The sequence below is a fragment of the Aquarana catesbeiana genome, linkage group LG06 (assembly GCF_042186555.1).
Source record: "Aquarana catesbeiana isolate 2022-GZ linkage group LG06, ASM4218655v1, whole genome shotgun sequence".
Taxonomy (NCBI): Eukaryota; Metazoa; Chordata; class Amphibia; order Anura; family Ranidae; genus Aquarana; species Aquarana catesbeiana.
This window is the reverse complement of record NC_133329.1, coordinates 82,206,043-82,226,751: the sequence shown is the minus strand read 5'-3', so window position 1 is coordinate 82,226,751 and position 20,709 is coordinate 82,206,043. Positions and strand designations below refer to the sequence as shown.

The 20,709-nt window shown below is 43.0% G+C and overlaps 1 protein-coding gene across 3 annotated transcripts in view; it reads right to left on the bottom strand.

Annotated features, from left to right (window-relative positions):
* MPRIP (myosin phosphatase Rho interacting protein) overlaps positions 1-20,709 on the bottom strand; it is a gene marked incomplete in the record, with an annotated part of 237,778 nt that overhangs the window by 39,920 nt on the left and 177,149 nt on the right. For all 3 annotated transcript variants that reach the window (XM_073636314.1, XM_073636315.1, XM_073636316.1), the window contains 2 exon segments: positions 3,321-3,437; positions 6,747-7,314. In XM_073636314.1, the coding sequence (XP_073492415.1) occupies positions 3,321-3,437; positions 6,747-7,314 (685 nt within the window).

The following is a 20,709-nucleotide window of genomic DNA, read 5'->3' as shown; positions in this document are numbered from 1 at the left end:
TGTTGCGAAAAAGGAAAAAAGTCCTATAGAAAAGCAAAATCTCCTTCTAAAGGTCTTAAATCTACATTGAGATAACATGAAACATACCAAGAATTAGGCAGTGGCATTCAGCTTGCCTTTAGCTTTAAGCTGTACAAGACTACAAACTGCAGAACCATCAATAAGGTCAGCTGTTGAATTTTGAAGTTCTACAAACAAGTGGTAAAAACCATTAGGATGATATTGGCAAATTTCCAAACACAGTACACCATGGACGAAATGGGAAGTTATAGAGCGGGCAAAAGTTTGGCAGCTTCAAGGTAACCTACTACCTGTACAAAGCGAAGGCAATAATTTTGTTGGCTGGATAAAAATTCACCCTTTTCAGACCCAAGGTGCACTGTATATACAAGGGTGCCAACATAATCACAAGAGCAAAAGATGCAGAGCATCAAACGAAGAGCCAAAACAATTTCTAAATTTTTTAATTCCCCGTCTTGGCACATTCAAATAAAAGTGATAAACGTCTTTTGATGCTACACTTGGCGCTCTTCATCTTTTACGGGAATTTTGTACCCAAGGTTGGGCAGACTAACTGATGGACCAAGAGCAGACTAAACCAAATCACTAATGAATCTCAATTGTATCAAAGTTTGCAACAACTAACTCTGATCCAGCACCTAGGCATACAAATTGGCTGCCATTGTTTACTGTAGGTACAATTTTAAAATACTGTAAATGTACAGACAAGGCCAAATGTAATGGCCCGTCTCCACTTTTTCCCCAAAGAATTCCAATTGGTCATAAAATAACTTGCTAATTCCTGATACTGCTCTACGATTTTGAGCCTCTCACCCTCCGAATTCCGTCACCTCTTCACAGGGTCGGCATTTAAAAGCAGAATGAGGCTTCTCTATTTTTGATTTGCCATGAAATAGCTTGAAACTGACACAAGTTAACAACATTCACCATTCTTTACCCACAATCCATAGAGAACACACTTTTCTTTTGCTTTACGACTTAAACCATCCTTGTAAATAAAAAAAAAAAAGAAAATTGGAGGAACTTGGTATCCCTTAGAAGATAAATGATACAATGGAGCTATAAAGAGTTTAAATTCACTTTAATTAGCATCCCAGGGGTCTTTAACCTCATGATGAATCTCTTAGCCTATTGGAATGGAGAAAAGTACTCACTTGGGTGTTAAATTGACCCCATATTGAACAGAAGAGTAATCCAATTGGTGGAGAAAGAACCAGAACAAAACATCAAAACTGATCCTGGAGGACCTCCAAGGTAAAAAAAAAAAAAAAAAAATCAAGTCTTAGAAGACCAAGGAAAGCCCTGCTTTTTAAAAAGACAGACACAAAAAAGCCATAAAAGTTAACACACCACAGTCCTCCTGAGAGTATTGGAGCTGGACTTTTTTGCCAAGTCACAGCAGAAACACATTGTAATTTAGATCTCCCCCCCCACCCCCCACTGTGAAACATGGAGGAGGATCCACAATTTTATAGAGTTGTTTTGCGGCCTCTAGAACTGGGTGCCTTGAATCTGTGCATGTCATAATGAACTCAAAAGATTATTTAGAAATTCTGAAGTGTTAAGCAGTGTCTCAGCCCTAGGTCATGGGTAATGACCTAACATACATCTGAGAGAACCAATTGCAAAGTCCCTCTTTGCCATACAAATTAACTTAATCCAATTAAAAACATTTCCACTGCATTTGTGAAGAAGGCTTCAGGACGCACAAGAAAGTCGAGCAAGCGCCAGGACTGTCGCCTACAGTTGATTTAGCTGCGGGATCAGGGCACCACCAGTGCAGAGCTTGTTTAGAAATGGCAGCAGGCAGGCGTGAGTGCATCTGCATGTACAGTGAGGAGAAGACTTTTGAAGGATGGCCTGGTGTCAAAAAGGGCAGCAAAGAGGCCACTTCTCTCCAGGAAAAACATCAGGGACAGACTGATATTCTGCAAAAGGTACAGGGATTGGACTGCTGAGGACTGGGATAAAGTCATTTTCTCTGATGAATCCCCTTTCTGATTGTTTCGGGCATCTGGAAAAAACCTTGCCTGGAGAAGAAAAGGTGAGCACTACCATCAGTCCTGTGTCATGCCAACAGCAAAGCATCCTGAGACCATTCATATGTGGGGTTGCATCTCAGCCAAGGGAGCTCACTCACTCACAATTTTGCCTAAGAACACAGCCATGAAAAAAAGAACGGCACAAAAACATTCTCCGAGAGCAACTTCTCCCAACCATCCAAGAACAGTTTGAGGAGGAACATTGCCTTTTCCAGTATGATGGAGCACCTTTCATAAGGTAAAGGTGATACATTTTGGGTCCATGGACAAGAAACTCCCCAGACCTTAATCCCATTGAGAACTTGTGGTCAATCCTCAAGAGGCCCCCACAAATTCTGAAAAACTCAAAGTATTGATTATGCAAGAATAGGCTGCCATGAGTCAGGATGTGGCCCAGAAGTTGATTGACATCATGCCAGGGCAAACTGCAGAGGTCTTGAAAATGAAGGGCCAACATCGCAAATATTGACTCTTTACATAAACTAAATGTAATTGTCAATAAAAGCCTTTGACATTCATGAAATGCTTGTAATTATACTTCAGTTTACCATAGTAACATGTGGCAAAAAGATCTAAAAACACTAAAGCAGCAGACTTTGTGAAAATTTATATTAGTGTCATTCTCAAAACTTTTGGCCACAGCTGTACTCTGAATCCAATACATTTATGGAAAGATCTGAAACTCACAACGTGGAGAAGAGACCTATCCAATCTAAGACCGCTGGAGCAGCATGCTCAAAAAAGTGGAACAAATTTGCAGTTGAGAAGTGTAGAAATCTTGTTCAGAGCTACAGAAAGCACTTGCCTTATAAAGGTGTGCTACAAAATATAAGGTTAGAGGCACCAATAATTATTCAACGCAGAAGCATGGACTATGGAATAAAGAATGGTGGATGCCATTTGTGTCAGTTTCAACTTATTGAACATTAAATTGTGATTTTTTGAAAAAGGGGTATCAATATTTTTGGCAATGATAATAAACTTGCTATAGCTACTGTTCCCCAGTAACACCATGGTGTGGACCATCTCCATGACTAGCCATCATTTTCTATTCTATCAAAATCCAATTTGTTTTTTTGTGCGAATTGGAAAATAAGCAAACTGAATGCCGCTGTATAGATATGTATGTAGCATGCAAATTACTATATGTGCTAAGCTAGACTATTTTTACACTATGTTGGACATGCTCACTGCTAAGAATGATGTCACTCTAACAATGAGCAGGATTATGGATATGGACAGAGATGTTACTGGTACCTGTAAAATGTATCCGTCAGGGGCGGTATGGTGCTGCTGCAAAGCCTCCTTTAGCCTATGCTGCAAGAGGAGATTTTCCGCCAGAAGATCAGACACTTCCTTACGACTCTGCTCCAGCTGAATAGGCAAAACCAAAAGTAACAGTTATCAGGTATTCATGAACTGAAACTATTTTTTGCTCTTATTTTATACTCATGTTTTAGCCACAATGAGTGTGGCCTTGTATAACCCTTTCCGAGTTGGGAGATCTACATAAAAAAAAAGTATACAAACATCCGATTTCTGTTAAAGGAGATCTATGGTCACAACATACACTTTCATTGTAATAACAATACAAACAATAGTTAATTTTGCCAATCTAATATAAGCAGTGCCTATTTACATGGCATAGTGATTACGTGTCACAGCATTCAAGGAAGTAAATTTTTGCGGATCTCCACAAAGTCTACAAACTTCATAATCATTTAGATTAATAGGAGTGGGCTGGAAATAATTTAAAATACAACGTGGAAATTAATATATGATTTTACATTTTGCCCATAGATATGCTTTAAACTGCATGTATGAGCATTATTGAAAGAAAAAAAAAATGCAGTACAACACACATTTCTCCATTTTAATTCTTTTAAAAATGCTGTAAGTACAAGATCTGTTAATCTGCCAGAAATCCAGTGTCTTCCTAACTTCCTCTTGTGGGCCGACAACATTTCCTGTGTTGCACTAAAACTCAAAGCAGTGATGTCAGCCCTCCCTAAATGCTTACATAGTTACATTGTTGGTAAGGTTGAAGCAAGACATCAGTCAACCCAGTTCAACCTGTGTAGGTGTGCGTGTTTATGATAATTTCCCATATCCCTGTATACTGTGCTCGCTAAGATACACGTCCAATCATTTAAAACTATCAATACTTCCTGCTGACACCACATATCATGGAAGTGAATTCCACATCCTTATCGCCCTAACAGTGAAAAACCCCCTAAGGAGTTTAAGGTTAAACCGCTTCTCCTCCAGTTTTGTCGAGTGACCCTGTGTCCTCTTACACTCCCTGAGACTGAACAGTGTATTCCCTATGCCAGAATCACTATAAAGGTATTTGTATGTATCAAAATTTCCTCTCAAGCGTTTCTTCTCCAGAAAGAATGAGTTTAGCGCTCGTAGATGTTCTTCGTAACTGAGGTCCTCCATTCCCTTTATTAACTTTGTTGCCCTTCTCTGGACTCTCTCCAGTTCCCACAACTCCCTCCTGAGGATTGGTGACCAGAATTGGTTGGAATACTTGAGATGTGGCCGAACCAGAATTTTATAAAGTGTCAGGATTATCGTTTTATCTCTGGAGTAAATTCTCTTTTTTATGCATGCTAATAGTCCGCTAACTTTGCTTGCTGCAGCTTGACATTGCATGCCATTACTGACCCTGTGATCTACTAGGAGCCACAGATCTTTCTCCATCCTGGATTCTCCCAGAGGTTTTCCCCCTAGCGAGTAACTTGCACTAGCATTTTTAGCCCCCAACTGCATTACTTTACATTTTTCAACATTAAACCTCATTTGCCATGTAGTTGTCCACTATTTTATTCAGGTCTCACTGTAAAGTTTTTTATATCCTGATGTGAAGTTATTTCCCTACTTAGCTTTGTATCGTCAGCAAACATTGAGATTGAGCTACTTATACTAACTGAAAAAATTAAACCGACTTGGTCCCAGGACAGAGTCTTGGGAGTACTCCGCTTACCACTCCAGACCAATCTGAGTATTCGCCATTCCTCACCACCCTTTGGGCACGCCCAGTTTTCTATCCATGTACAAACCCTATGGTCCATGCCTACAGACCTCAGTTTGTGAATTAAAGTGATTGTAAGGCTTCGTTTTTTTTTTTAAATAACAAACATGTCATACTTACCTCCAGTTCGTTTTGTACAGAGTGGCCCCGATCCTCGACTTCTGGGGTCCCAAAGCGGCACTGGTAGCTCCTCCCCGCATCGTAAAACCCCCTAGGAGAAGCTCTCTCCCGAGGGTTTACCTTGCGGGCGTGCTCCTGAGTCCAGCATTTGGACGTAGAATGGCGGACTCGACCCCCCCTCCCCCGACGCCCGCGTCACTGGATTTGATTGATAGCAGCGGGAGCCAATGGCTGCGCTGCCATCAATCTATCCAATCAAGAGCCAAAGGCAACGGGCAGAGGGGAAGAGCGTGTCTCTGACGGGGGGCTGGTCAGTGACCGAAATGTTTTCCCCTTAATGCTTAAGATGCATTAAGGTGAAAAAACATGAGGGTTTACAACCCCTTTAAGCGTCTGTGGTGGACTGTATCATGTACAATCCAGATACACTACACCACATCCATCAGTTTTCCCTTATCTAGACGGCAGCTAACTTCCTCATAGAATGGTTTGGCAAGAACGACCTTTCATAAATCCATGCTGATTACTACTAATGATACTGTTTTCATCAAATACTTGGATATAAGTCCCTTATCATCCCCTACAATAGTTTACATACTATCGACGTTAGACATATGCCGCGTACACACGATCAGACATTCCGACAACAAATGTTCGATGGGAGCCTGTTGCCGGAAATTCTGACCATTTGTAGGCTTCATCGGACATTTGCTGTTGGACTTTCCGACAACAAAAATTTGAGGGCTGGATCTCAAATTTTCCGACAACAAAATTTGTTGTCGGAAATTCCGAGCGTGTGTAGACAATTCCGACGCACAAAATTCCACGCATGCTCGGAATCAAGCAGAAGAGCAGCACTGGCTATTGAAGTAATTTTTTCGGCTCGTCATACGTGTTGTACGTCATTGCGTTCTTGACGTTCGGAATTTCCGACAACAATTGTGCGACCGTGTGTATGCAAGACAAGTTTAAGCCAACATCCGTCGGAAAAAAATCCAAGATTTTGTTGGCGGAATGTCCGAGCGTGTGTACGCGGCATTACTGGTCTGTAGTTCCCAGGTATAGGCTTTAGCCCTTTTTTCAATTCTCCCTTGCTGGATTACAGAACTCTATTCGATCCCCAACCCTTATCCATATTCATAAACTGATTTATTTCCCAGCAAATCATTGCTGCTTGCCTTTATTTCCATGAGCCTGCCCATGTATTGTTTTTAGGGAAACCACACTTGGGAGATCTAGTTTTGGGGGTGTGCCAATGTCAATAGGAACGGTCCCAACAGGCAACATTACAAGCCTTGTGATGATGTCATAGGGTGTAATAAAAAGTGTTTTTTTTTTTTTTTAGTACTGTAGAAAGAAGGTAACAGAAAAATTCTGCAGCATGCATGGGAGGAGGTGGTTTGGGGTAAATTTGGGTCATGCCTATACAAATCTTTAACTCAGTATTACAAAAACGGATTATGAGAAGGAGATTATAGTGATATATCTTTTCAGTCATTTAACGCCATAACCTCAGTGACGGGTACCTGTTTTTCCAAAAGGACAGAGATCTCTTCAGGCGGGTATTTTTTGGAAGGGCTCGGTGGCAGGGGAGCGATGGGTATCTGCCTCTCTTCTCGCAGTGGGGTTGTTTCCACCTGCTGCCAACGTTGCTCGATTTCCACTTGAACATTTGGCCGGCCATCAATGGCATCTAAAGATGTTGGTCCCTTGTCCACCTCCATGTGAGAACATTCTTCTCCAGAGGGTTCCTCAATGGAATCTGAGCTCTCAAATCTTTTCCTGCGTTCTTCCCTTCTCCGAGCCCGCTCTCGTTCAAGCTCCCCTAGGTCATTCTTTGAGTCCGTGGTGTCGTAACAAGATATGGACTTCAAGGCCTCGGCCGCCTGCGCCCTCTCCTGAGCCAGTGCTTGCTGGATGGGGCGGAATTCAGCCCAGTCGAAGGTTTTGGAGCGTCCCTCTCTCCTGCGCTCTCGTGCCCGGCTCCTCTTTTGCTCCCCATCGACATCTGAGTGTTCAGAGTCCTGCTTGTCGCTCTGTATGGAACTGGAGACGAACGAAGGTGGAGCTTTAGTCTTCTCCTCTGGCAGAGAACTATGATAAAATAAAGAAACCAGGTAAGTACACAGTTACTACTGAACTGGCCTCATTCACACAAACAGGTGTAACCCAGTAGACCTCAGACAGTGCAGGAAAATTGTGGCACACACTATATTACAGGAACTTAGTATGAAAACTACTAGAAGGAACTAGGAGTTCCAGCTGTTGGTACAAAGGGCATGCTGGGAACTCTAGGAGGAGATCAGAGGCTGCTGAGATAAGGATTCCCATGCATGATTGACATATACCACTAAGAGGGAAATTTCTGAGTCCATAACTTCACAACATCGGGTTTCAGACAGATCCACAAAAAGAGGGCAGCACATGAGGAAATACCACCAACAATAAACACCTAAAAAAATAGCCCCCCCTCAAATGTTCTTAAGCTGCTAATATGTTCTTTTTTTCTAGTACAGTCACCAGTATTAAAAGCAATATGCGCATTGTAGTGTATCATAGTTTTATTTTCGATTTGCTGAAAAGTTAATCTTTGAAGTATAACATCCCTTTTTGTGATGTTAAATAGCAAGAAAAATACATACAGAACAAGAATCCTAAAAAGCTTCGTCTTGGAGAAGAAGAGTATTATGAATCCAGTTCTCAGTACTGGCCTGTGTCTCTCCCTACAGCTCTCTGAAACTCCCTTACTTATGAGCCATCTCCTGACAGTTGTGCCTAATCAGTGCCTGAAACTGTCCCTGTTGGCTCCAGCAAGTTTTAAAACCACATTTCTTGTCTGACTGTTGGCTGTTTTTGGGAGGACACAAATCACGAGAAACAGCATGGGGTCCAGGTACAGTTCCCAAGGTACTACTGCGGTTGCACCAAACTGGATGCACTGCTTCAATTGTTATAGTACAATGGTCTCCAAGCTGGGGCCCTTTGCTTGCATCCATCCAGCCCTTGGGGAACCATTTCTCCCACTGATACGGGGCACGGTTCCTCCCACTGATGCCAATGATGGGGCACTCTTCCTTCCACTGACGCCAATGATGGGGCACTCTTCCTCCCACTGATGTTAATAATGGGGCACTATTCCTCTCACTGACGCCAATGATGGGACATTGATTACTTCCCATGGATGCCACAGTCCAGGTATACTTCCCAAGGTACTACTGGGGTTGCACCAAACTGGATGCACTGCTTCAATTCTTATAGTATAGTGGTCTTCAAACTGCGGCCCTTTGCTTGCCTCCATCAAGCCCTTGGGACATCATTTCTCCCACTGATACGGGGCACTCTTCCTCCCATTGAGGCCAATGATGGGGCACTCTTCTTCCCACTGACACCAGCGAAGGGACGCTTATTCTAACACCAATGATGGGACGTTGATTACTTCCTACGGACACCGGGGCATTTTCTACTCCCACTGACCACAGTCTGGCCCCCTAAAGACTGCAGGACAGTAAATTGGTCCTTTGTTTAGAAATAATGGAGGCCGCTAAAGTGAAGAGTTTGACTAAAGAATTTGAATAAAGAACTAGTCAAGACTTGAAACTTCTACATAAAGGGAAAAAGAGGTCCATCCCTGAAGGACACTAGGAAAAAAAAAATGAGGTCTCATGGAGCAGGGTGTCCAAAAGCTCTGCCAGTGTCCAATCACCTGATGGCTGCAGCCTATAACCTAGGGTCTGAATATTCAGCCTGTTTCCTGTACTGTAGAACTAAGATAAGGTTATGGTGCTAGGCCTGTGACAATTGTTGATGGATAGAAGAGTAAGCCCCCAGTTGTTGGGTTATTTGGACAGTAAAGACTGGCACACTGGCTGAATATTGGCCGGTTCAACAGAAACCGACTGACGTTGGGCCAGTGTGCACAGCAGCCTGTTCAGCATCTGTTGAATGGACATACCGGCAAACCAGCAGCCGATGGGCATCCAATGACCAGTGTGTTAGGTGGGAGGCAGTCCCCCTGTCAGAGCACAAAAGCTTAGCGGGGAGATCGCTGTACTAACATTGCATAGTTAGTACAGCAAGCACCTCAGTTTTCTTTTTCAATCAGCCTGCTGGGTTGAACGAAAACAAAAAACTGCCTGTATGTGTACCAGGCATTCAAATGAAGGCAATTTTGTTGGTCAATTACTATTGTTTCCACTAAGGTTGGCACCCGTTACCTTAGGATGTCTTCACAAGGTTAGCAAGTATAAAAGAAAAAAAAATGCCACATGATCATCCTATGTATTCAGGTTTGAATGCCATCTAATGTCTATGGCTTGCTTAATTGAGTGAACTCCCTGAACCACTTTGGCCATAGGAAGCATTAAAGTGTTACTAAACCCAGGACCCTGCATTCACTATATCTGGTCTCCAACAGTACACAGAACATGGAAATGCAATTATTTTAGTAATATAAAAAACTGCTAAATACTTTTTCTCATCAGCAGTATATAGCAGTCTTGTGACTTCTAACAGTGTCCGGCCGAGCACTGGTTAAAGCTTGTAGGAGGAGTTTTCATTCTCCTCTTAGGTTCTACAGTGAGTATAACAAGCATGCTTTACTGCATATACAAGAAGATAAAAAACCAAAGTGCCAATAGATATGAAAACGTAAAAAGCACAATACCAATCCAGCTGCAGTAAAAAAATTGTCAAATGGCAATAGAAAATATAAAAAACAGTCCACTGTGCTAGGTTTAGTACAAATGATATACACAAATATGAAATAGTCCCACTAGTATAGTGATATAAAGTGCTCGTGCTCAAAGTTGATATATCCGTGTGTCAATGTGCTCAGACCTGGGTGCCCCACATAGATGTAAACTCAACCCCTGGAGTTGACCAATTATCGCTAGTATGGTCCTTTAAGCATGTGGGGAAACCCCTGTAGAGATCCACTGCTGGTGTCTCATGCAGTGCAGTGCCTCATACAGATAGACAAAGAAATCCTCATTACGCAAAATATCATTCCAAAAAATTAAAAAAAAACAGTTAAAAGTAAAAAATATATCACTTACCTGTTAAGGTGCCTAAACATCCCAGCATGTGTAAGCACATTGAAGCACAGATATATCAACTTTGAGCACGAGCACTTTATATTACTGAATATACAGACTGATTTTACCGTTGTGGGTTTACAACTTTACACTTTAAAGCGGTGTTCCAGGCAAAGAAAAAAAAAATTAAAAGCCAGCAGCTACACATAATGCAGCTGCTGGCTTTTAACAATAGGACACTTACCTGTCCTGGAGTCCAGCGATGTCAGCACCGCAGCTGATGTTTCCATCAGCTGTCGGGTGCTGTCGCCACCACTGTGGGTAAGGGAACCCGACAATGTAGCCTTACTGCTTCACGCTGGGAAATCTACTGCGCATGCTCAAGGCCCCGCTGCTCTCTCCTACTGGCCCAGCGACAGGGAGAGGAGGAGGGAGCCCCATGGTGGAATAGCGGGCCACGGCCGGACTCCAGGAAGTGGGAACAGGATACCTGTGAAAGACAGGCATCTTGACGCACCCCCCCCCAAAAAAAACTTGCCAATTGTGGCACCGGAGGGGGGGGGAATCAGATGAGTGGAAGTACCAGTTTTGGGTGAAACTCCGCTTTAAGGCTAGACATACACAAAGATTTCTCGTTCCAGCCTGTGGGCTAAACAAGAGAAATCTAATAGCCAGCTGTTCTGACAGCCTGCAAAAACAGCTGTCAGACTATCCCAAAAGGGACTGGATCTTATTGGATGCAGTCACTATTAGGCCAACAATTTGCCAACTGGCTCATTCAAGTAAAAGTTGACGAATAATCAACTTTTTTCAAGCTGGGTGGTGCCTAAAGAGCCACCCATGGCTTAAATTTGGGCCTATTCAGCAGGAATCTAATATTTGAGTCACGTGTGGCCAGCTTAACAGACTACCTAGCTTACATGATTACTGTAGCCTGCCCCCCCCCCCCCTATATATAACTGTGTGGTTACCAACACTATAATATTAACCCCCTCTCCCGTATTCCTATTGCTAACAATATTATGTACCCCACACGCAAACCACACACAGCTCTACTCATAGCTGCCTGTGTAAACTTCAAAGACTTCTTGTGATCTTATCTAAAGACTTGTAATGTCTTCCTAATGTAATCTCCTTCTAAAAGCAGGAGAGAGGCTCCAGGATTTCCTGGAAAACCAACACAAAACTATCCACATCAAGATTTTGTCACGCTGGATACACTACTTCTGTGTTGTGCCTGAATCTGAGAAAGTGGATGACTGATGAAAATATGTATAATCACGCACAGCTAAGAGCGATTATCTGATAAATGTCTGGCTTGAATTGGCCCGCTCCCATCACCAAGCTCTCCTGTGCATGCAGAGATAAATCTTAAGACTCATGATTAAAGGGTTCAATTCTTCCTTTATAGCAACCAATCATATTACAGATATTTTTTCTAGTACAGGTAAATTTGTGACATGAAAGATCAGATTGACCTTACAACATGAAGGTTTACATCTGCGATATCAAAGTCTTAGGAAGCGGGGTTTTTAGGCAAACCTGTTGCATTGCCCTGAAAGAGAACAGAACAGTGTGACAGAACCATCCAGCACCCCGCTTGAGTGCTTCTGTCAGTATACAGCTTCCTCCAGTCTGGACATAGGAACCAGATATTATAGCTGACCATACAAGACTAGCCGACAATAGCTTGTATGAGAACTGGACTGTTTATTGAAAACACACACAGAATTTATAGTACACCAGGTCAGGTGAGCCTGATCACATTATCGTATGCAAAGGAAACTGTATACAGGAATATAATTAAGACAACTAAGGAACATAAACTATGCTAACCCACCTCTAGCAACTAATAGCTGACGGTGATATAATTAACATGAGCTAATTAGCTAGTCACCTAAACCAGCCTAGGTGGAGGGGATAATACTAGCAGACAGAAACAATGTGTGACCCCAATTAACAATGAAATAGACACAACCTTGTGTATTCGGTCCACTAAACACATCATCAGAAGACATACAACGTCCCAGCAGTCTGATACACAGTGTAATTAACTTATCTTCATATCCTTCTGAAAATTATGGTTGATAAATATTTCTGTCTCAAGTGAAGGAGCCTCTCCAACCCAGTCTGCAGGAGGGCCACCATATTTTCTCTGACTATTTGCCTGTACAAGATTAATATTACATCCTTCCATCCACTCCAGAAGGAAATCTTTATTGTCCTTATTCAGAGAATTATTCCAAGCTTCGCTCGCAGCGACCATTAAGTGGTGGGTCCATCATTCGAGAATGGTCTGATCTCTCCATGGGCCATATTCAGGTGGTAGGAGGCTTGCCCCCAGTCCTCTCCAAAAGCCCCTGTCCTGATTGGGTTTTTCACACCCAGGTTTACCTTAAACTGGTTTTAAAGACAGAAGGTTTTCGGGCGGGGCCAAGCGTCTTTATAGACACATAGAGCCAGCTCAGAAGCGAGCACGTACAAGTGCCCCCATAGCATGTTGCTTGCTCTGGGGGCACTTTGCGGGGGGAAGGAGCCCAGAGCACCGGCAGGGGATGCCAGAAGAGGAAAAAATCGGGGGTTCCTCTGTGCAAAACCATTACACAGAGCAGTAAGGTTTAACATTTTTTTTTTAAAAATAACAAATCGTACCTTTAAAATCACTTTAATTTAAAAGTGGAACTTCACCCAAAGCATTTCTGCCGTCTGCCCCATCAACTTTTGGCATGCACCTGCTCCAACTTTGCTCCCTCATCCCCTGCCTTTGCCCCCAGCCTTCTGAAACATTTCACAGGTCCCAGAAGGCTGTGGGAACATTCACAGCATGCGCATGCACAGCGGGAAGCTGGCTACCCACACCAAATATGCTGATGCTGGAGACCCTAAGACAGGTGAAGAACTGGACCAAGATAAGGACAGGGCTGGATCCTCTTTAAAGTCAGTGCCAAACAGCTCTGCTACCATCACATTACAGGGAAGCTGGAGCAGGCAAAGTCCTTAAAGCGGAGTTCCAGGCTTTTTTTTTTTTAATTAAAAGTCAGCAGCTACAAAAAGTTTAGCTGCTGACTTTTAATAGACACTTACCTGTTCCACGGTCCAGCGATGCGGCCGCAGGGAGCCTCTCTCCCTCTCCTTGGCGCATCCATTGGAAATGTGGCCGATCGTGCACTGCGTATGCGTGAGTCGTGCTGCGCTCTCCCAGTGGACAGGCAATCTTCTGGGACCTGTCACGTGTCCCAGAAGATTGCTGAGAGGGAATGACCGCCTAGGGGAGAGGAGGAGTCGCCTAGGCGGCCCGTGGGCAGAAGGAGGAAGTGGGACAGGAAGTCCCTCTCTAAAGTAGTCACCCACTCCCCCCCAAAAAAAATTACATGCCAAATGTGGCATGTAAGGGGGGGAGGAGTGCTTAAGGCAGAAGTACAACTTTTTGGTGGAACTCCGCTTTAAGGGTTGTCCCTAGCTAAAAATCTAAAGAAATGCATACAGAAATTGCTTTACATGCCAAATTATATTTCTAATTTGACTACTTCTAGGACTCACCAGTCATATGGCTGTATGCCACTGGGCGACAGCAGAATACTATGTCCTGCTTGCTACTTGTCCCACCTTGAACCTGCTCTTTGGGCAACCAAACGATCACCACCAGAGTGAAGATCTTCCTAAGCTCTCTTGACTGTTGTAAGCCCTCCTAAACATACCCCTTCCTTCCACCCGACAACTTACAAAGTAGGAACTCCCACTGCAAGCCCTATGTCAACTTTCAGCTTGTGTGTGGCAAGACTGATTTCAGAAACCTGTTTAATTAAAAAATTGACTTGTAGAGTTCAAAGGAATACAGGTAGTTCATGTGAGATAGAACAGCCTATAAGGTGACCTTGGTCGATTAGATCCTTGGCAAGTACTGCTTGCAAGCTATCGCAATACACGGCATGAGTGCAGGTGACAAGTGTTTGGCATGGTAGAGGAGCACATGCAGGTCTGGCAAAGACAAGCAAGGAGCCAAAAGCTAATAAACTTAAAAATAAGGCAATCAATTAAAAACAAAGAGCGGCATCAGCCTCTGTTGTAGAAGCTAATTCCCGGTCATGATGACCATCTTGTATCATCCAACAACCAGAAATACAATCTGAACAGGGGTCATTAGGTGGGGCATGGTGCAAATTTTACTGCTCTGGAATGCCTAACAGATGCATACCTGCAATGATACACCACAGGTTGTGTGACCGTTGGGCAGAGGTGCTCTTCAGAAGTGACATTGCAACAGCACTCCTGGGGACAGGACACACTTTCTGGATGTGATGTCACACTCCACCGGTAATTGTGGCAGGACTGTGTTCAGGTGGCAGATAAAAGAGGAGGCTGGATGTCAACCTACCATATGCCTTCTGGGAACCATGCGTTCCCCTTGTCCCAAAATGATTACAATGGGTGCTGTTCTATTATGAATATCAGAGATGATTTTTTTTTATGTATAATAGGACTACCACAGAATCTTTTTAATATATGACTAAGCGGAAGATAACCATTCCAAATCTGCCATTTTATGCCATAATATTCTTCTGCCTTGAAACATGGATATATTTTCTTACTGGGATAGAGCTTAGGGTCTGCCTGCTCAAGCTTCCACAGCCCTATACGGTGGAACTCACTGTGGGTGCCGGCTGGATGAGAACCTGTCCTGACTTAATACAAGCTGTAAGTCATGAAAGGAATCCCAGTCACTGCACACCGTACAAAAAGCCATCTATCATGAAGGTACTAGCAACCTCAGATGACTCAGACTGAACCACGCCCCCGATGCGTTTCGTTCCTTCCCAAAGGCTTAGCGACGGCTCATATTTTTGCATTGAAACTCTGTGCTAATGTAAAAGGTAGTGTCTGCGGTTAGGCGCTTACATACTAGGTTGAAACATTTAATGTTGTCTAAAGAATTGATTTTTAGGTTACGCATTTTCCAATTTATATTTAAACTGGATTTAAAAAAAATAAAAATACAGTTTTATACAATGTTAAAGTGCATGTTGTACTAAATAAGTGGAACTTTATTTTTCTGGTTGTTGGATGTAATGAGATTTTTGGGGATCCATTGCAGGTAAATTTATGGCATTTGTGAAATCTTCATTCCCATGGATTTGTGAAATCTTCCTGCAACATCTTCAATGACCCAGAACAATTATTTATGCAAAAACTTAGCGATCAGCATAACTGGCTTTTCCAGAAGAAATATAATATATATATATATATATATATATAGATATAGATATAGATATATATATATATCTATATCTATATCTATATCTATATATATATATATATATATATATATATATATCTATCTATATCATATCATATACACACACACAGAGCCTTGAAAAAGGTATTTATACCCCTTGAAATCGTCCACATTTTGTCATGTTACAACCAAAAACATGAATGTATTTTATTGAGATTTGATAAACCAACACAAAGTGGCATATAATTGTGAAGTGGAAAGAAAAGGATAAATGGTTTTTAATTTTTTTCCCAAATATGGCCTGCATTTGTATTCAGCCCCCTTTACTCGGATACCCCTAACTAAAATCTAGTGGAACCAATTGCCTTCAGAAGTCATCTAATTAGTAAATAGAGTCCACCTGTGTGTAATTTAATCTCACTATAAATATAGCTGTTATGTAAAGACCTCAGAGGTTTGTTAGAGAACCATAGTGAACAAACATCATGAAGGCCAAGGAACACACCAGACAGGTCAGGGTTAAAGTTGTGGAGAAGTTTAAAGCAGGGTTAGGTTATAAAAAAAATATCCCAAGCTTTGAACATCTCACGGAGCACTTTTCAATCCATCATCCGAAAATGGAAAGAGTATGGCACAACTGCAAACCTGCCAAGACATGGCTGTCCACCTAATCTGAGAGGCCGAGCAAGGAGAGCATTTATCAGAGAAGCAGCCAAGAGGCCCATGGTAACTCTGGAGGAGCTGCAAAGATTCACAGCTCAGGTGGGAGAATCTGTCCACAGGACAACTATTAGTCGTTCATGCCACAAATCTGGCCTTTATGGAAGAGTGGCAAGAAGAAAGCCATTGGTGAAGGAAAGCCATAAGAAGTCCCGTTTGCAGTTTGTGAGAAGCCATGTGGGGGACGCAACAAACATGTGGAAGAAGGTGTGCTTGTCAGATGAGACCAAAATTAAACTTTTTGGCCTAAAAGCAAAACTAACACTGCACATCAACCTGAACACACCATCCCCACTGTGAAACATGGTGGTGGCAGCAGAAGCATCATGTTGTGGGGATGCTTTTCTTCAGCAGGGTCAGGGATGCTGCTCAGAGTTGATGGGAAGATGGATGAAGCCAAATACAGGGCAATCTTAGAAGAAAACCTGTTAGAGAGTCTGCAAAAGACATGACTGGGGCGGAGGTTCACCTTCCAGCAGGACAACGACCCTAAACCTACAGCCAGAGCTACAATGGAATGGTTTAGATCAAAGCACATTTATGTGTTAGAATGGCCCAATCAAAGTCCAGACCGAAATCCAATTGAGAATCTGTGGCAAGACTTGAAAATTGCTGGTCACAGACGCTCTCTGTCCAATCTGACAGAGCTTGAGCTATTTTGCAAAGAAGAATGGGCAAACATTTTACTCTAGATGTGCAAAGCTGGTAGAGGCATACCCAAAAAGATTTGCAGCTGTAATTGCAGAGAAAGGTGGTTCTACAAAGTATTGACTCAGGGGGGCTGAATACAAATGTACCCCACGCTTTTCAGATATTTGTAAAAAAAAATTGAAAACCATTTATCATTTTGCTTCCACTTCACAATTATGTGCCACTTTGTGTTGGTCTATCACATAAAATGCCAATAAAATACATTTACATTTTTGGTTGTAACATAAATTAGGAAAGTTTCAAGGGGTATAAATACTTTTTCAAGGCACTGTATATTCCCATGTCAGGTTACCTTTAAGTGTTCTGCATGGAACAGCTGATCTAAGTGAGACAATGGCAAAATGGGTAAGCCACCGCCATGCCAGCAGAAAATAAATTCATACAAGCAACAAGTGCATACAGGTCTATACATTCCTAGCAAACATTCTTAAGTAGTGTATAAGGTAGTCTTCTTTTCCTTAAAGAGAATCACTCACGACTTAAGCAAGAATCTGAATATAAAATCTGACCTGATAATTGTGCAGGCTTAATTTTAAGAGCTTTACATTTGCCCCCTTCAGCTTTAGTTTTAGGATGACTTATCAGCGTAAGAATCCCCTACAGACCTAAGGCAGCCATTTTCAACCAGTCACTCCATGGAACCGTTGGGTTCCTCCAGAATTTGCTAGGGGTTCCTTGTGCTGTGGCTGATTGATCTTCAATGCTATGGTGCCTGCATAGTTCCACGGCCAATGGGACTTGGCGGAGTCAGTGGCATGACACCAATGATCTTTTTAGCTATCTGTTCTTCCCAATTATTCCTGATGTATTGATATTAACAGACGTTCCCATTCCCTGAAAATGATTTCAAGGTTGAGAAAGAATTACCCAAGGCAAGGGTCACCAAACTTTCTAAAGAAAGGGCCAGTTTACTGTCCTTCAGACTTTAGGGGGGCCGGACTGTGCCTGATCTTGGGTATTAGTGGGTGAAACAGCTGACGTCAGTGGAAGGCATAGTGCCCCATTGTTGGTGTCAGTGGAAGGCATAGTGCCCCATTTTTGTTGTCAGTGGAAGGAATTATGCCTCCTAGTTGGTGTCAGTGGAAGGAATAGTGCCCCATTGTTGGTGTCAGTGGAAGGCATAGTGCCCCATTTTTGTTGTCAGTAGAAGGAATTATGCCTCCTTGTTGGTGTCAGTGGCAAGAATTATACCCCATTGTTGGTGTCAGTGGGAGGAATAGTGCCCAGTGGCAGGAATTATGCCCCATAGTTGGTGTTAGTGGAAGGAATAGTTCCCCATTGTTGTCAGTGGCAGGAATTATGCCCCATAGTTGGTGTTGGTGGAAGGAATAGTGCCCCATTGTTTTTGTCAGTGGCAGGAATTATGCCTCAAGGACCAGATAAAGGCAGGCAAAGGGCTGCAGTTTGGAGACCACTGACCTAAGGTATTACAGCCTGAGCTTACATACCACTTCCCAGCTCCTAGGTGTGCAAAGCAGTGACACATAACAGAGGCTGGTAGATAAGAGGGATATAAACAAGAACAATTTCATCCTGTTATGCACACCCAGATGCCGACACTAAAAGCTCAAGTAATTGACAGGGAAGAAACAGATTTTTTTGGGGCCATCACAACACACTGTCGAGTTTGCTACTTAAAATGCCCAAGGAGGAGAGCAGTTGAATCCTAGAGACTGTCACTTAACTTGGCCTCTCACCCCCGGGTTCTCAAGCTGAAGAGTCAGACTATAAAGTAAGCAAATATAAATCTGTTATGAGTAAGCCTGCAGAGTTCTAATAATTTAGGACTAACCAATAAGCCTCCTGCATAAGCCCTGTTGCAACAGGTCCTCTTTAAAAAAAAAAATGCCTGTGAAGCACAGTGGTGGCAGCCATTTTGCTTAAGTAATACACATTAGAATGCAGTGCAGTTCAGCAACTGGAATCAACAATGACAGTCTGAGCTCTATATATGGAAAAACCCAGATTTTGTGGAGAAAAAACACAATTTCCTTCAGGACAACTACAAACAAGATTTATGTCAGACCCTTACCTGCTTTTGTTCTGCAGTTACTGCATAAAGAAACACAGTACCCCTGCTATCGCTTTTAAGTCTGCGGCACTTTCAGGGAGAAAAAAACTGCAGTTTAATGGGGCAGCTCTGTGTCTCAGGGTGTCACCAGACAGGAAATGAGGGGATTTACTTCAAAGGAGACACAGTAAACTGTCACCTTGCCATCACCTTGAACAAGGGGTCCCTTGTGGCCTGAAACATCAGTGGGTGTTTTTTTGGGGGTTTTTTTTTGTGTGGTATGCAGACTTTTTCTTGTAACCGACACATTGTCACTATAGGCCGAGAACCCCAACATTGGGTGTATGGTGCTACATGGATCGGATGATTTTCTACCAATTCAAATCTGACATGATTTCCAAACACTGCCCACGCTCTGCAAAACTACTATCTGGAGCTTGTCTTCCATTTAAACTCAGTGGACACAGGAGAACGACTATGTGACACTAATGTTGATCTCATTTGGGTGCAAGGTTCGATTTAATTGTGCGTCTGTTTGGAGTAAAAATCTGTTTACAGCGATATTAAACCCAAAAGCTAACATTATATTGCAGCTTACCAATTCTTAGATGTGACGGCTGCATTAGTTTCCTTTTTTAGGCTTTCTTCTATTTTTCTATTTTCATCTGGTGATCCAGCCAGGTGGTCTGTTTTTCAAAAGCTCCCCAGTAGAATTTATCAGTTTACATGGATGAGACAAACTACTTAACACTGGCAGGGGCGATTTAAAATGATCAGCTCTTATTTATTCATGTAAAACCTTTATCCCAAAAGGGGGAAAAAAACAGCTGTAACCAATTATATAAAGTGTGAGCTGTAGGGGTGCAACAGATCGTCATCGATCCGTGATCCGATCCGCGGATGATCCGTACGGGACACCCGTGATCCGCGGAGCGCTCTGTGGCCTCGGCCATAGGAAAGGCCGCGGCTTCGGCCTAGCCCTGGAGCGGTGGCCATCTTGGTACACCCGGCGGCCGTTTAGCACGTGATCGCTCCGTCAAATGACGGAGCGATCACTTGTAACAAACCGGCGTCATGTCATGACGCCGGTTCCTCTCTCCCCTCTGTGTACTGATCTGTACAGTGGAGGGGAGAGATCAGATGGCAGCAGTGCCAATACTCTGCAATGCCCTGCCAATACTCTGCAATGCCCTGCCAATACTCTGCAATGCCCTGCCAATACTCTGCAATGCCCTGCCAATAGGGAGATTGTGGATATTACAGTGGGGGAGATTTTTTTTTTGTTGATCCGAAAATGATCCGAACCGTGACTCCTGATCCGAGGAACGATCCGAACCGTGAGTTTTTTGATCCGTTGCACCCCTAGTGAGCTGGAGTTCAGCTTTAAGTTGTTAGTGTATCTAAACCCTGGTACACACTAACAGGTTTTTTTTTTTTGTTCAACCCAGCGCTGCACTAACAATGTGACGTTAGTACAGCGATCTCTCCCTCTGAGCTGTTGTGTTCTGACAGTGGGATGCTGCCCCCCCCCCCCCCCACACCTGAATCAGCGCTCTCAGCCAATGATTGGGAGTTGGTCGGCTGCTGGTTTTCCAGCATACTCATCCGACAGAAGCTGGCCAAACATACACGTGAGCCGAATGTCGGGCGTTTTTTTTTAACCGGCCAACGTCTCCCACCATTTGGTCCATGTGTACGGGGCTTTAATCTGCTAATACATTTTACACTACCCTCCCTCTAGACAATACTGCTGTGCCTCCTGTGCTCATTCCTCCAGAACT